This window comes from Camelus ferus, chromosome 27 (genome assembly GCF_009834535.1).
Source record: "Camelus ferus isolate YT-003-E chromosome 27, BCGSAC_Cfer_1.0, whole genome shotgun sequence".
Classification (NCBI taxonomy): Eukaryota; Metazoa; Chordata; class Mammalia; order Artiodactyla; family Camelidae; genus Camelus; species Camelus ferus.
In genome coordinates, this window is record NC_045722.1 from 25,396,149 (window position 1) to 25,413,115 (window position 16,967).

The window sequence follows — 16,967 nt, forward strand, 5'->3', positions numbered from 1 at the left end:
TGCCTTTGAAAGAAGGTGTATTGTGAGTGCAGGAAAATCGGGAAGCTGGGGCACCTTGAACTCTCAGGTACTCAGGTAAATAGGCATCTAGTTCCCATACTTTGTGCTAACAACCATTAATTTAATTTGGGAAACAGTAGAGTTGTGCCCCTTCCCAGGGAAAGGCTCTTTATACGCGTTGCTCCAAGAACGGAGGAGGGCGCCTGAGGTGTGGGGGAGGGGCGGGTGGGGTGGCATCCCCTTCTGTCCTGGGCACTGCTGGCTGCAGGAGCCTCCCACTCCCTCCTCTCTCTTGCTCCTCTAAAAGGACCCAGACGCTCCTCTGAGGATCCACTTATGCAGCCCAGGTGCTTGGAGGGGAGCTAACCTCTCTCCCAGCTCCAGCCTAGAGCCCATCAGGACATTCCCCGCTCTTTTCCAGTGACTGGTTCAAGGCTTTCTGGCAACCCATGTGGGGACCCTTCCTGGGACGTGGAGAGGGGCGCCCCATCTCCCCTCTGCATGTGATGTGAGCACATCTCCTGGGACCGTTCCAGCCACGCCATCACCAAGAACGGAGCCAGCCCTGGGATCACGCTGACCCCGGAAGGCCGGGCGCAGGGAGGGAGGGGGCAAGCCCAGGTCTGAGCAGCGTGTTCGGCTGCCCCGGAGTCCCTCTCTCTCTGGTGTGGCAGACACGAGGCCTGCCTTCCCTTTCCACCTGACCTCAGGAGTCACAGGCACGGGTGACCAGCCACTCCTCCTGTGTGCTGTGCTCAGAAACTGCTTCGACCTTGGCTCCTGCTCCGGGACGGGAGCCCTAAGCAGGAGCACATCCTCATGTCATGTCCCTAGGCGGAGCGAGCGGGCAACTCACAAGGATTGGCCAAGTCCAAGAGAGGGTTCTGAAGGGGAAATGCCATGTAACTGCCTTGGACTTCTTAAAATAATCTTTTCTTTCTCTTTTTCTCTGTTCAGAGAGACAGAAATAATGACTCCCAAGACAATGCTTAAAGATACACACCTGAGAAGACCAGGCTTTTGGCAGCAAGGGTCTGGTGGGTGCTGACGCCTGGTACAGGGAGCTGTGGTGTAGCCCACGTCACTGTCACAGTGTCATGGTGTGCATGCCACCCAGCTGCTTCCTTCCCGGCGTCTACAAGGACCTGCCATGAAAAGGTGCCCTGCAGCACTCAGACCATATCCTCCTAGGTCACGTATTAACATCACACAACAGTGCCAACCGGACACGCTCTCTTTGCAAAGTGAAGGTTGTTTATTGCTCGTTATGAGTTTGACAGGCAAGACCCGAGACAGGGACCATCATACCTCCAGGCGATCTTTACCAAATGCCTGCGTAGAAATGGATGTTGGAATGAACATGGCACGCATGTGTGTGTGTGTGTGCGTGTTTTCCCGGAGTTCTCAGTTTTTCCTTCCTGGAGAAGCAGAGCCCCCACCCTCCCGGTGGTGGGATGGAGAGAGAGAGGGTGGTGGATCTCTGCTGGGGCCCTGTGCTCGCGTGTCACCTCCTCTCACTCCCGTCCACACCCGTCCGGGGTTCACTGTGCTCACACACATTTACACACGTTGAAGAAAACCAATCTGCTGCATTTTCTTATAAAATGAGATGAAAAAATAAACTTCAACACATCTTTTCAAGTGTCACTCTTCTATAAATTTTTATATATGTTAAAGCTCTTCTTTTTCTTTTCAATATACTCTACTTAGAAATTTTAAAAAATAAACTTTCTTTCTGGGTACCTTTCATTTCCTGTGTTCGCCTTGGAAATATATAAAATACATCTTGCTAGAACTCTTTTTGTGCAAATAATAAAACATAAATAATATTAACATTTCTGTTATAAAAAAAGAGCATTTCGAGGTTTCCACCGCTGCCACCGTCAGCTACAGTCCCTGGAAGGTGCTTCTAGAAGCAGTCTGTGGTCTGTCCACTCAAGCCCCGCAGGTCCTGGTCTGGCTGCGGGCGGCTGGCCAGGAACTCACCGTCCCGCTTGTCCATCTGTAAACCACTTCGGGAGAACTGGAGGACACTTCCCAGCCCGCTGACCAGCGAGAGGGAGGAAATCCAGCTGAGGGAGCTGAAGCTGGGGAGGCTGAAGATGGATGAGAGCGGGGCTGCCCTGCTGGTGCTGGTGGGCTTCCTCCTGGAGTACCTGGGACAGCCTTCCAGGACCACCTGCCCCGGCGAGGAGGCCCCCGGGGTCTGGCCGCTCAGCCCTTCCAGCAGGGCGTCCTCCCGCAGAGGCATGCCCATGTCCACCACACTGGGCTCCCCGCTGGCCTCCGGGGAGCAGGCCGGCTGCTGCGCATGCCAGGATGCCTGCGAGCCGCAGTCCTGAGAGAAGGACCCCGAGGCTCTGAGGCTCCTCTGTTCTGATGGTTCAGTCCTCGGTTCTCCTGGAACATGTCCCTGAGCAAAGGTCCCTTTGGGAGCACTGAGTTTCTCAGGGGACCTCTTGGCTAACTGGCGTGCCAGCTGAAGTTGGGTGGGGAACAGACTCCCCTGCAGGGCTTTGCAGAATAACCTGGAAAAAACACACAGAAAGGAGTCAGCTATTGCTCTGCTGGTGCCTTTGTGCTTCTGAGACTTGAATGGAGCAAGGAAAATGCTTTCAGAGCTTGTGAGGGGCCTGACGGACACTGTCCCCAATACCCACCTGGGCAGCAGCGCGGCGACAGGTGCGATGAGACAAGTCAAGTAAAACACGGGGTCGCCCATCAGCGTCTGCATGGTCCAGTAGGGGTTGGATGGAGGGTAACAGGTCGCACAGGAAGCATTGTAAATCAAAGCCACGGTGAAAAATAAAAGGATGCTGAAGCCACAGGCGGTCCAGTTGAGCCAGGTCTGAGGAGTAAAAGAGAGAGACAGAGCTTTTATTTCAACAGAAGTGCACCAGTCCTCCACGGGCGGGCGGAGTAGAAACAGGACGGCTGGTGTGGTGGCGTGAAGCCCTGGGAACCTGCGGACTGGCCTGAATCCAGTTTGGGGAGATGGAAGGCAGAAGCAGGAGGGAAAGAGAGGTGGGGGGAGCCTGGTGGGGGTGGTGTGCAGGAGCCCAGGGCAAGTGTGGGCCAGGGACCGGGCTGCTCCCACACCAATGGGCTTATAGATCTTTTCTTGTTCTCATCTCATCAGGCTGGCTCCTGTCGGCTCAAAACCCGGCTAGACTACCGGGAATCCGCACTGAAGGAAGCATGGGGCTCGCAGACCAGCCCCATTCTGGATCACGCCCCCAGGCCTTACCCAGGTCTTGGTTTCGATGCCTAGGTGCAGGAGGAAGGTGAACAGTGCGATGGCAGTGATGGGGGTCCCCCAGGTAAACACATCCGTGTCGGAGTCGTAGTAGGCCTGGAAGACAGTGCGTCTGGGTCTGTGGGTCGTGGAGGCCCCTGCCGGGAAGGGTGGTGCCAGGGGCCCACTTACCAGGTAGGGGATGAAGAAGCACACCAAGCTCTGGAAGGCGGCGTCGGCCATGTTCAACCAGAACGTACGAGGCCGGTATTCCTGGGGCACAGAAACAGGCAGAGCAATGGCAGGGACGCCCCCATCTCCCTCAGCGGCTCTCCAGGCTGCTACCGGCCGCCGGGGCACAAGCCAAGCGCCCTGTGAAACGCGCTAACTCGGGGCTTTTGAAGAGCGAGGCCCCGGGGGGCTGGGGAGAGGAACACCACCGAGGGCCTGCAGAGGGCAGGCAACGGAGTCGCTCCCTGAGCATCTGGACCCGCAGGACCCGCTGCCGCAGCGCTAGGTCAACAGCAGAAAGATGACGACGCTTTCTAAATCCTGTGAGGGGCCGTTTCCCAGAGAGGGACTAGCGCCTGAAATTCCGCCCCCTCCCCCAGTCTGAGTCCTTCCACTCCTGCTTTGTCAGGGCTTGGCCTCCCCTCTGGCTGGTGGACCCCCTAGCATGTTTCTTAAAAGTAAGTTCTTTTAAAAGAAAGAAAAATACCATATGATATTGTTTACACATGGAATATTAAAAAAATAAAAAGATACAAATGAACTTACAAAACAGAGACAGACTCACAAACTTATGGTGAGCAGCGGGGGAAAGAGGGTAGGAAGGGATAAATTGGGAGTTCGAGATTTACAGATAGTAACTACGGTATGTGAAATAGATAAACAACAAGGTCCTACTGTACAGCACAGGGAACTATATTCATATCTGCAGTAGTCCATAATGAAAAATATGAAAAGGAATATGAATGACTGAAACATTATGCTGTACACCAGAAATTGACACAATATTGTAAATGACTATACTTCAATAAAAAAAGAATGCAAAAAAAAAAGATTAAAAAAAAGTGAGTTCTTTTAAAATTAGATCATGGCTGTTTCCTAATGTTCAAATCAAAAAGCTGCCTAGCAAGGGCAACAATGACCTTGAAATGGACGCATCACGTCCTCATCGTCTGGGTGCCCACGTCTGCACTCAACCCCACTGCGCTCTGAGCTGCTGGTCCCGGCACTGGGCCGTGGGACACGCAGAGCAGGACGGGAGGAGCATCCACTGAGCCCCTCGGAAAGCGCCGGCTGGGCCTTTCCCGCCGGCCATCCTGACTCCCCAGGACACGCCCCCTGCGGCTGCCCAGCAGGTGAGGCCTGGCTGAGGGCAGGGGTCCCCCCAGGTGACAGGTGGCAGGTGGCAAGCAGAGGCCCTCCTCATCTGCCTGACCTTCAGCAGCCCCCAGCCCAGGCCGCCTGCCTGGGTGGGAACCCGTCGTCACCAGAGGTGACGGGAAATCAACTCTTCAGTACACCAGCTCTGAATTAGAGACTGTCGTGCGGAACGTGGGGCCCTGTTTCCTTTGCACACACATAATAACTCCAATCAGCCCAAGAGAAGCACTCAGACGGCTTCCTTTAATGGCTGGCTAGGAACAGCTGGCAATTAGCCCGTCAATCTACGCGGCGTGTTGATGTAAACATGCATTTACATCATCTGTTTGTATTCATTTGTTCTTTCCAGGGTTTCCCCGTGGGTTGGTCTCCTCGTTAATGCCCATTCAAAGCAAAGCACATTTCTTTTGGGGGTGTTCTAGGAAAATCTGTCCTCCCCATGTGACATTGACTTAGAGTCCAAATGGGCTTTCCTTGGGTTCCTGGAGACTCCTGGTGTGAAGACAGTTTTCACCTCACTCTGCTTTTTAATTTTTTTAATCTTTATCTAGGTAAGTTGATCTACAAAAACTGCACATTTTTAATGTACACATTTCGATGGGTTTGGGCACGTGCATGCGCCCGATACCATCACTACACCACCGGCCTCACTCTACTTAGGGCGCTGCAGTCAGGTAGACGGAGTTCACTGTTTACCTCCCACGGGTCAGATACTAGGATTTTAACAGTTTGTCCCAAGGTGTTCATTCAAAGGGAGGCGTGGGGACCCGCACTTTGCAGGAGGTTGGCGTGGAGGGTGAGGGGACCAGGAGACAGGAGGCGGGGCGGGGGTCCTCACCTCCCTGTTCTGGCCACTCGTGTAGAGCTGTGGCTTGGTCAGCAGCACGTCGGCCGGCACGTCCTTGTCCAGCACCCCAGTCACGAGCTGGGGGAGCGAGGAGAAGAGCAGGTTAAAGAAGATCAGGTACCACTGGTCGATCATGGCGGACGCGGAGAAGCCACAGTAAAACTGGAACCAGAACAGGAGGCCCACGAACATCTGTAGTCAGGAAGAGTGGGAACCGGCAATGCTCAGACGCCCTGCAGACTCTCGCCCAGGGGAGGCAAGGGGTCTGCGGGGTCTGACTGTAAAGGCTGAATTTATAGGTAGGTATTTCCTACCAAGACAGCCCTTACCTTGGAGCCCTCTGACTCCCCGCTTCCTCCTCCTCCCTGCTCCCACCTGGATCCCTTAAGCAGGAAGAACTGACAACGTTAGCTGGGAGTTCCCACGGATGGCCCTTGGAGGAACCAGGTCTTGTGTCCAAAGGGCCACAGATCGTAACAGAAAACAAAATACAAGTCTGGCAGGGTCTAGGGTGGCTCATATCCCAAAAAGGCCGGCTGGGTAAGTCACCCAAAACCAGGCTTCTTTCCGAGTGCCCCTCTCTGTGACACCAAACCAAACCTACCCAGGTTACACCCTGGATCTTGCCCCTCTTTTTGATGGGGAACAGTGTGCAATTACTGACTCGCATGGAGGCAAGGACTCACATAAGCATGGTGGTAAAGGCGGTGAAGACACCAACCCCGCCGCCTTGACTGAGCCCTGGTACCCGCCCAGCACTCTGCGCAGGGAGCTACAGGCATTATCACTGGTCCCTACAGCTATCCCAAACAGGAAAGGTTCAGGGAGGTGGAAGGGCTTCCTCCCATGCTTAGTAGGAGGAGCTGGGGAGACCTCTTCCCACTGTTAGTTGATCAATGGACGTCCATGGCCTGAATGCTTTTTCCTTTTTTCTAATGGACGTATTGGGGATTGAACCCATGATCTCATGCATGCTAAGCATGTGCTCTACCACTGAGCTACACCCTCCCCCATGACTGTATTTCTATGATGGGCATGGGGGGCAACTACAAAGCATTCCGACATTTATTAGCAGTGCAACCTGGCTCAGACCATTTAGCCCCTCTTGCCTCAGTGTTCCTGTCCACGAAATGGGCACACACGTGGTACTTAGGTGTGGGGCTGTCATGAGGACTGATGACTGATGCACCTTCAAGAACCCACAGGAGTCCCCTGCACACTGTAGATGCTCATCCTTGGTTTGTGGTTGTTTCTGTTGGCAGGAGGGCTATTTTCTTTGTTTGAGGCCCAAGCAGGGCCAGCGTGCTTATGACCTCATTTAGAGGAAAGGAAACTGAGGGCCACGATGTCAGATGACTGGACTACGGTCACCGCATGAGTAATAAACCCAGTGTGTGCAATCACCCGATGATCTTGGCCCGGAGGAGCCACGGAGGGAGAACGTTCTCTGCTGGGTGCAGCTGACAGTGGCCTGGGTGTGGCTCATGGAGCTGCCACCATCCACACTTCCAACCTGGACACAGTCACTTAACCTCCCTGAGCTCTGGTTTCTTGACCTGAACGTGGCTTGTTCCCAAGATCAGAAAAAAATGACAATCTACATGGACATCACCTCCAAAAGAGACACAGATCTTCTAGGACCTGTTTCAATCTGTGACTTACTGCGACTTCCCCTTCCCACCCTGAAAAGCGACAAACTTGGGTTTTTCATTGACTTTCTTCCCTTTCTCACTCCCACGCCTGGTTTTCTCTTGCCCACCTCCATGGGCGCAGCCTAATGAGTCATCAGTGAGCAAGTGAAGTCAGACAAAGAGGAAAACCACTTGGATAATTGAGATTTTTTTCCCCCTGTAGTACCAAAAAAACTTTCTCCCCAAACCACTGTTGCTATGGAAACTTTTCTTCTCTGCTCCTTACTGGAAAGGAAGGCCAACTCACTCCTAAAGCTAACGAATTTCTCACTTTGGGAGGCAGAGTGATTATCCTGGAACTTCTCAAGTAGATTAAGTGCTTGTTAACAGAGGCTGTGCAACTTATATAGAACAAAAAGCAGGCACCCTCTTCACCTGAATGTCCCTGTCCCCTCCCTGGGGACAAATTCACAGTGGCAGGCAGGAGGCTGTGCCCACTCCAGGTGGCCATTCTGGGCCCCATTTGCAACTGAAATGTTTAATGCCTTCCCCTCAGTCTGAGACATTTTCATTAGGAATTACGGAGAGCTGGTTTCAGATAAAGAAGACAAAGTCCATAAAAAGGCAAATAACTTGCTCCAGATGGCACTGCTAATGAACGTCAGAGGCAGGGCTGGGAGGCTGCTCTGCCCGTGCCACTCACCTTGACTCAAAGCACCCACCCTCCGGGAGCTGGTACCCTCTAGGTCTGCAGCCGTGTGCCCGGGGCCTCAGTGCTGGGCAGGCAGAGCCAGGCAGTCAGGAGAAAGGGGACTGGACTGACAAGGATAGGGGGAGTGATGCACAGCCATGCATGGGTCCAGTCCCAGGCGGAACCAAACCTGTTAATTCCCAGGACTCAACCTACAAAATTAGACGTGCCCTGATTGTCCAGAGTATCTGTGTTAATTTGCTAGAAGATATTTCAAACAATGAGTGAGAGTGAGGGGGCGGGAGCGGACGGGAAAAGAAAGGGAGGTCTCAGCCTTCAGAACAAACAATTAAGAATATGAAACAGAGCTGCGCTGATGGTGGTTCAGAGCGAACACGGAGATTCTAGAATGGAATTTGAAAAAAAACAAATAAATAAGGCTTTTACTGTTTTTTGTTTCAGGAGGGTACAGGACGATCTTGACTTTGGAGCTGTGCGTCCAACGGGCTAGATTTACGGGACTACTCTGGAAGGTCAGTTAGCCCAAGAGTGAGTTTATTTCTTGTCTCCTTGTCTGCATATTCAATTGCAAGCTCTGAGAGGCAAGAGTGACAAGGAGCAATCCGGCAACTTCTCAGCAGAATGTCTATACCTCACTCACAGGCAGGCCAGGGTTCTGTGATGGCCAAGTTGTCCATCCCGGAAGGCTACGAAAAAAGACGGCTGTCTGCCAAGGACACAGTAACGAAGGGGCGAAGAATTAAATGTTAGTGGCAACAGGAAATGGACCCAGGGCCTGGATCAGAGTCCCTGGAGAGGCAGAACCGACCTCAGCTGGCCAGGCCTGGGTATGCCCTAACTGAAGGTCAACTCCGGACTGATCTGGCAGAGGGGGCGTCTGCCCCGCCCAGCCCAGGAGAGGCGGGGGCAGGCCTGCTAGCAGCCCCTTCCTGCTGGCCCAGGGTGAGTGTATCTCAACAGACCACTCGGTGTCAGGATCACAGCCTAAGTCCTCTCATTCTGACCCAGAACTGCCAATCACGCCCCTGCTTACCACGATTCCCTGCCTGCTCTAGACAGACCACCGATGAGAGCCCATCCCTGACACACAGTGACAGAGCGGTCACGTGCTTGGGAGCTGGAATCAGATGGATGGGGACTGAACGCGGTGAAACATGCATGCAAAAACCAACGGCGACTGCAAAATTCCTGAAAACTTATCAACAGAGTATGAGCATCTCTGGCTGATGACCTCGTGCAGACCCCTGGACCACATGGTCGCTCTACTTCCTATTGTAAAGCCCTAAGTGGATGTTCCCCTTGGGTCTGCCTGTTTCCAAGACCTTCTCCCTCAGAGGTGCAGATGAGTTAAGACTTCTGAGCCTGCAGGGTGCAAGGCCAGGCCAGGCCTGGGGGAAATCCACCAAGGCCAAGGAAGGTGGAGCCAATGGGAGGCTGTGGGATGGCCCACCGGCCAAGGTCAGGTGATGGTCCTGTGAACCTCAGGCCTTTCATATCAAAAATTCTTGATCGTGGCATCAAATACTTACTGTGTTTTTGTAGAAGAAATACAGCACCATGTTGGCAAGTCGGGAATAGCACCAGTGTCCGTGAACGATCAGGAGTCTCTCCAGGTACCGGAATCTGGGCACTGCAAAGTCGCTGGCCATCACTGCCTTGAAAAGGAGAGAGTTCCTGTTATGGTGCCAACCTCACTCCGCCTAAGGTCTGTCCTCTCCCCTCCACCAAGCCAAGGCGCCAGGTGGACGGAGAAGTTCAGTCTGAACACACGTGCCTGGCCAAGGCTGGCTGTACCATGGTCTCCCTTACAAAAGTCCAATCTCAACCACACTCAGGTTCCAGGATGTCACTCTCCAGGGCTCACTGAAGGTTTCAAATATATGTAACTGATGGATTTTTAAAGTTTTTACGTTTTCTTTTCCTTGTTATTTTTTTTTAAACAAGCTAACAAAAATACAGAGATGTGTGAAGTTTCCCTGCTTTTCCCATCCTCCGATGCTTTATTTGTTCATCTAAATCATGTTACAGAATCTCGACCCAAAGGTGAACCAAAGCCACCCTTTATGTAGGCCTCAGATAGACGGACAGCTGTCCTGGGAGTCGGTCCTGGGTCGTTCTTCCCACGAGCTACAGGTGATGAGCAAGGCCAGGCCCGTGGCTCCTCTGGCCTCCAGGTAGCCTGTCCCAGGATGGCACGGCAGGGCCCTGGACATGGACAGGAAGGAGGCGGGTGGCAGGCTTCCTCTACCAACAGGAAAGACACCAGGGGCGGACACATCCCCGTACTTCACCGAGCATCCTGCTCGACACACTTAAACTAATTGGGCCAGACAAACGCTATCAACGTGACACTTTTGTGCCCAAAATAACTCAAAACACATCACATAATGAGTTTCTTTATTTGGGGGAAAAGAAAAATCGGAGAAAATGTCACTGAATAGAATACATGTCTACTCATCTTTGGAGCTTAGTCCGCCCCAAAACGTAAGTCTGCTTTTAAAACTGACCTGACTTGCTTATACTTAAATAACACCTGGAAAAAAGATCAGCCTTGAGGTTGTCCTGCCCGTGAAGCAGCGTAACATCAGGATGCAGGACAGGAACGTCCGAAGCCTCCGGATAGCTTTATTTTATTAAAAGAAAAAATTTTAATATAATATATATATTTATATTTTATTGAAGTAGAGTCAGTTTACAATGTCGTGTTACTTTTATTATTATCATTATAGGTTGCTAAGATATCGAATGTAGCTCCTTGTGCTGTGCAGAAGAAACTTGTTGTTTCTCTGTTTTATATATAGCAGTGTAGTATCTGCAGAGCTTTACAGGCCCAAGTTGCCAGGCTTAGCCGAGAAGCAGGCTTAGCAGAGCCTGGCCAGAGTTCAGTGACGGAGAGGAAAGTCTTCACTTAGGACGGCTGTGCTCCATTTAAAATTATTTTATTCCCATTTCACAGCCTTAGTCCTAAGAGATGTCCATGACCCTTAAATGCTCTCTGCAGCTTTGAATTTATTTTTTATTTAAATGTTTCAAAAAAAATTTGGGGTGGGAGGAGATCATTAGGTTTTATTTATTTATTTTATTTCAATGGAGGTACTGGGGAAATGCAAGGTGTCTGCTTTCTGAACCCAAACATAAGAATCTGAAAGCCAATAGTGTCTTTATGCCTTTTCGCATCCACATACAGGCATCTCAAGGGTTTTGTGCATCCTTCATCCTTTCATTCATTCCATTATTCCTTTTCTCAAAAGTCACATATTAAGACCCTCCAGTTGCCAGGCACAGACTGGGAGGCACAGACACCGTCATACAGGGTCCCTGTTCTCAGTGGAGTCAGTCTAAAAACTCTAAGGGATGTGGTTAGTATGAAGTTAAGAAGAGCCCAAGACGCAGGCGTCCACATCGCACTGGAGAAGCAGCCTGGACCCCTGAGAGCTGCAGACAGACCCCTCCTTCCAGGCCCCGCCTGCCTCTCCAGCCTTTGGCCACGGCGTCCCACCTCCACACTTGGGCTCCTCTGCCAAAGCGGCCTCCCCAGTGTTCCCAGCCAGGTCAGAGCCTCCGGTCACACCCTCAATGGAGACACCCGTGTTTCTCTTTCACAGCACTCACTGCCATTATGACCACTGGTGTAAGCTTAAAATACTATCTGCCTTCCCGTTTTGGCTTTTCTGAGCCTTCCACGAGAGCCAGGATAGTAGATGTGGTCACTGCTGCCCTGGTTCCCGGTCAGCGCTTGGTCCTGTGGGGCACTCAGGGAACGTGGTGGACCAGATGACTCCACGAAGCCAGGTCCTCTCAGACACACAGAATCTCCCTGGTCCCATCTCCCCGCCTGGGACACCTTTCCCAACTTGGCTGAGCTGGGCAGTTCCCAGCGACCTCACCCTTCCTCAGTGACTCAGCTGGGATTCCTCAGGCCCCTACTGCCACAGCATCCCACCCAGTGCGTCTCCCAGAGGCCTCAGCACATCTCTTTGCTTATCAGACTAAGATGCAGGCAGGGCTGTCATCCCCCAGGTAACCTGCGCACTTACAACAGTAAGAAAAGATACCAAGCTTTATCACCAACTTACATAATAATGCACCCTCAATGAGGAAGTGTAGCTTTAAATAAATACAGAAGCATCCAGTAAGACCCCTACCCAGAAGTCACGGCCACCCAAAGCCGCGCCTCAATACAAGCCCTAAGCTCAGCCGTCCCCTCCAACTCCTGCCTCAAGGACAAGCAGCAGGGGCGGCTCACCCCACTCCCCCTCACATGCTTAGGCTTAGAGTCTGGACACAAAGTGCCTTCACTTGGTGGATTTCTCTGCATGTGTGCTTGGCGGGCACTGCCCTGGGTAGCTTTTCACTCGAGCACAAAGGAAGCGATGCTGATGACATCAGAATGAATTAACTAGTTTTGCCCATTCATTCAACAGATGCTTTTTGAGCTCCCCCATGAGCTCGGCGCTGTGAGGAGGCAGGGAGACTCCAGCCTGCACTCCATTTTTAATTTTGTGGAGGAACAAAAAACGTACAAGTAACATCACACAAGTCAGAGGAGGGCAAGTGGAGGGTATGAAGGTGCTGAGGGTGAGGACAGGCCCGAGATGGAACGGCTGTGCTCCTGGCTCAGGGCTTCCCAGCTTCTTGCCATTTCAGGGCCAAGGTGAAAACTCCTGAGCCAGCCAGGCCTGGCGCACAGGAGGGCTCAGTAGGTAACAACCGACCGGATGCATCAATGAACAGATCAACCAGTGACTAAACAGTGATCAACATCCTGATTTCTACAAGAAGATGACTGGATAGATTGTTCCCTGAAGTCTCCACCAGGTTAAAAAAAATACTGGGATTCAATGTTAATAAAACGTGGGAAACTGCTGTGACACTATGGCCAAAAGAAGTCCATTTTGGTGGGGGAGGGTCCAGCTCAGAGGTAGAGCACGTGCTTAGCATGCACGAGGTCCTGGCTTCAATCCCCAGAACCTCCGTTAAAAATTAAATAAATGAACTTAATTACCACTACCCTCCAAAAAAAACAACAAAAGAAGTCCATTTTTCACTGACTCATTTGTTCACTGTCTGGATCGCATGTCAAGAACTAACACGATGACAGATGAAAAAGGCAGAGATGCGTTGTCACATGAGCCAAGACAGCCACACTCCACTTGTAACCGAGCAGGACCTTGTGGCGCCTTCCCGGGACAGACCCCTCCCCGTGCCCTCTGCTGCAGCTCCTCTCTGAAGTACCCGGATAACAGTGTCATCTCATGCACACGTCCTGTGTTCTTCAGATACTAAAAACTACCACCAAAGGGAAGAAATTACTTGATGGAGAGGATGTGGCCCCCAGACCTCCTGGTGCCCGAGGGTTGATGGTGTTGACGCCTGTTACCTGTACACCAACCAGTCAGAGGATTGTGCACAACTGCTCACGTACCCTGTGATCCACCCCCACCTTACCTGGCTTTTAAATAGGCTTTGCTGAAACCCTTCAGGAAGCTCGGGGTTTTCTTGGGCACAAGCCACCTGTCCTCCTTGCTCGGCCCTAAAATAAACCTTTCTCTGCTCCAAACTCTGACGTTGTGGTTAGTTTGGCCTCACGATGCGTTGGAACACAAACTTGCCTTCGGTAACACATTTTTATAGTGACACCAGGTTGCACCAGCACTATGGCAAAGTTCGCTTTTCAAACGGTATCCCCAGTGCTCAGGAGCAGCGAAAAATGCCTTCCAGGGATGAGCTGCTGACAGCCAGAGGCAGGCGATGACTTACCCTGCCTCGCTCTGCCCCACCTTTTCACAGAAATACTTAGAGACACGAGCAGGCATATTCCTGGCATGTGGCTTCCCCGGCCACCTGGCCTCCTGCCGCTGGCTTAGCAGAAGGCGAGCGACAGTTGGACTGAAGCCCAGCCCTTTCGCTCCGCGGGACAGAGCCCAGGGGAAGGCCAGCACAGCTCACACGGGACAGCCCCGCTCGGTCGTTACCTGCATGCCCTCCTGGCCCGAGATTCCCACACCCACGTCCGCCACCTGGATCATGCTGACGTCATTGGCTCCGTCTCCTAGAAACAGCACAGGCAGGAAGAATCGTTTGAATGGAGGTTCGCAGAATCAAATCGGCTTAACGCATCCTCCCAGGGTCCCCATGAGCAGAGTCCTGGGCGGGGTCTGGGGGCAGGGAGCAGAGGCGGTGCAGAGTCTTCCCCAAGGGAGCCGAGTGACGCAGTCAGAACAAGCATGGTGGGGGGCTCAGAGCCACCAGCCCCACCAGGATGCATCTCAGAAGGCAGTTAGCAGGTACCTTTCCAGCTAGCACACGCCCTACGCTGCCCTTCGCGTGGTGTCCAGCACCGCGAGAGACGTGACCTCCACCTTGATCGTCGTTTCCTGAACTGCTCCGGTGTTTGTCACGTCAAGGCTACTCCCACTCATACTCACGTGAGTGGTTTTCTAAACTGAATGAGGGAGGTTAACCTCTGCCCAGCAGACTGGAGAGCCCGTTCCACACATGCATGTCCAGCCAGCTTGTTGGCCCCTGGGCTCACCGCTGGGCTCTCTGAGGGTGTCATAAAGGAGGCTGCCTATTTATTCAGTCAAACTGCTACAGAAAACGCTTAGGAACGCAGGGTATAGGCCAGAGCTTTCGCCACCTTCGGGGAAAGGCAAGCAGAAACGTAGTCATTGTCGCTCAGTGATTGTGGCCATTCTTGGAACAGGGTCACAGAAGGTCCCAAATCACGGAGTCCCTCCCACGTTTCACATATGCCAAAGGTGCGGATATAAAGAGTTGGAGTGACCCACGCCGTGGCCACAGGATGTGTCCCCTGCGGTATCTCTGTCCTTTATTGCACTGGACCCAACACGGGTGATTAGTCAGTATTTGTCCAATTGAAATTCTGCAAAGCAATAACCTTTGCAGCTCTTCCCAGAACGTCCCATTCAAAATGAGATACAGAGGCAACGATGTTCTCTGTATCATTAACCACTGGACGCCCAGGACCCGGTCACATCAGTGCTTTAACTCATGGTCAAAGAAATGAGCTCATGTTCTTGTAAGTCATTACTTTTCCTCTTTCCCTTCGGAGAGTCTATTTTGTTTTTTAATTTTCTTTTTAACCAGCCAAGGCTTTACCTCCATTTTCCTAAAGGAATGCCACACACTCATGATTCAGTGGCCGACCAGGCAGTGAAAATGTGGCTTGTCACTCCCGTCTGACACCAGCCCTGTCAGGGGGCACTGTCCGCATGTTCTCACTGAGGGCAGGAGCAGGGAGGAGCAGCTAGCAGTAAAGCTGCAGACCCCCTGGCTTCGGCCTTGAACACCTGCTCAGGGAGACCTGAGGCCACTCCAGGCACACGAGGGCGAAAGTGGTCCTGAGACAGTGTCCCCGAGGAGGGGCCACCCCAGAAGAGCTGCCTGTCTCCCCTTATCCTGAGCTGAGCTGAGCACACGCTCACTCTCCTGAGCGGTTGCCACGGCCCTCAGGATAGGCAGGGCCATCTCCATGACGACCACACTAGGGCCATCCCAGTGCAGACCCAGCCAATATGCTGGGCTCAACTGTCTTGCCGCGGCATCCTGTGTGACGGGGTGGCAATCCCCACGCCAGCAAGGAGGGCTGTCACAGATTGACCGTATTTTGTAGAAAATACAGTAATAATTGTTACTGATTGGCGAGGATGCTTTAGCTCAGAGCCAGCCCTCACTCAGGTGTGCATTCTATATGCAGGGAGAGCAAACTGTTTGCTATCCAGGGATCATGGGAGTCACCCCTTTTCCTAGGCTATCTGCACCTCACCAGCAGGTGATGCTACCAAGCCCCTCAACCTCACTGGACAGTGGACGTGAACGGAGGTGGGTAGGGGTGCTGCCTTGAGGGGAGACAGGTGAGACTGGAGAGATGCCTGGAAGGCTCTCCGGGCCAACAGTCTGCAAGGAAAAACCATCATTAGATGCATAGTCCTTAAAGAAATGATGCAAAATTTAGCAACTATTCATACCTTAGGATGGATTTTTTTAAAATTAGATGCTTGTTTCAAAAGAATCAAAGTTCAGCAGACAGGAAGCAACAGGAGCTCAAGTCTCTGGGCCCCGGGGCATCAGCAGCCTCGGACTCCAGGTGGCTCAGGGCGGTCAGAAGCACCTGCAGCGGGCCTCCGTTCTAAGCTGGCCTGGGAGAGTGCTTAGCGTGCAGGGCTCTGCTGTGGCCGTGCCTGCCTGGGACCGGCTGCTCTCTAGTCTCCCGTCTCCCGTCTCTCGGGAAACAGTAAACCGCCATTGCACTACTGACTTCCCAATACGTAGCTATCTCTGTTGCTAGTATCTTTTGTGGCTTTCACATCGAAGCTTTACATTTGGAACAGACTGCCTGTTTCACTGCACTGGCTGTGATTTTTATAAATAGAAAATAGAGCAAAAGAGCGTTCGTTTTCCCATCCTGTGGCACAGCACAGAAGGGGCAGGAAATTCAGGATGCTCCGAGAGGAAGCAGCTGCACGAGGTGGGGGCTGCTCATTCACACAGGGCCCCGCCCGGACGGCCTAGATACTTGCCTATGGCCAGAGTCATGGCCTTGAGCTTGCTTCTGACCAGCTTGACCACCATGCTCTTCTGCAGGGGGGTCGAGCGGCAGCAGAGGACAGACCGGCACTGCTTAGCGAGGAAGAGGAATTTGTCCTCCAGGTTTTTCTCCAAGGCGTAGGCCAGACTTCTGCCGTCGATCACGAGGCTCAGGCTGGGGCCGGCGGTGGTGACCGTGGAGGGCGGGTAGACAGGGGAGAAGCCCACACTCAGGCTGCCAGCAGTCTTCTCAGGGGCACTGTGGGGGCTCCTGGACTGCACGTAGTGGAGGCACTGGTCCAGCAGGGCCGCGCACACCTCCTGAAATGGACAGGAGAGGACGATGTGGTTCACTCGGCTGCGTCCCTGACCAGGTCACCCGCCTATGACACGTCTGAGAATCTCCAGGGACCCAGGCTGCAGGCTCTGCCCAGGAGGCCTCCCTCCTGAAACTGGGAAGTGCGTGAAAGAGATGACTTCCAACACAAAAGAGTTTGAGCTGGTTTAGGGTTACTGTAAGGTTCCGCTATATTCCATTATACTGTGTAGAGGGTAGGCAAGATCACCTTCTGGCTGGTTCGACGGCAGGAGCTTCCCGGGCCA

At 52.7% G+C, this 16,967-nt stretch overlaps 1 protein-coding gene across 5 annotated transcripts in view; it reads right to left on the reverse strand.

The window, feature by feature from the left end:
* Positions 1–1,232: 1,232 nt before the first annotated feature.
* ATP10A (ATPase phospholipid transporting 10A (putative)) overlaps positions 1,233–16,967 on the reverse strand; it is a 158,773-nt gene continuing 143,038 nt past the window's right edge. For 4 of the 5 annotated variants that reach the window (XM_032469261.1, XM_032469260.1, XM_032469264.1 and 1 more), the window contains 8 exons: positions 16,358–16,685; positions 13,790–13,866; positions 9,344–9,469; positions 5,463–5,663; positions 3,428–3,508; positions 3,248–3,352; positions 2,661–2,848; positions 1,233–2,528 (listed from right to left, as the gene is read on the reverse strand). In XM_032469261.1, coding sequence (XP_032325152.1) covers positions 1,910–2,528; positions 2,661–2,848; positions 3,248–3,352; positions 3,428–3,508; positions 5,463–5,663; positions 9,344–9,469; positions 13,790–13,866; positions 16,358–16,685 — 1,725 coding nt within the window. In that variant the 3' untranslated portion in view covers positions 1,233–1,909. The remainder of the gene's footprint in view (positions 2,529–2,660; positions 2,849–3,247; positions 3,353–3,427; positions 3,509–5,462; positions 5,664–9,343; positions 9,470–13,789; positions 13,867–16,357; positions 16,686–16,967) is intronic. The other variant, XM_032469262.1, reaches the window with a different exon arrangement.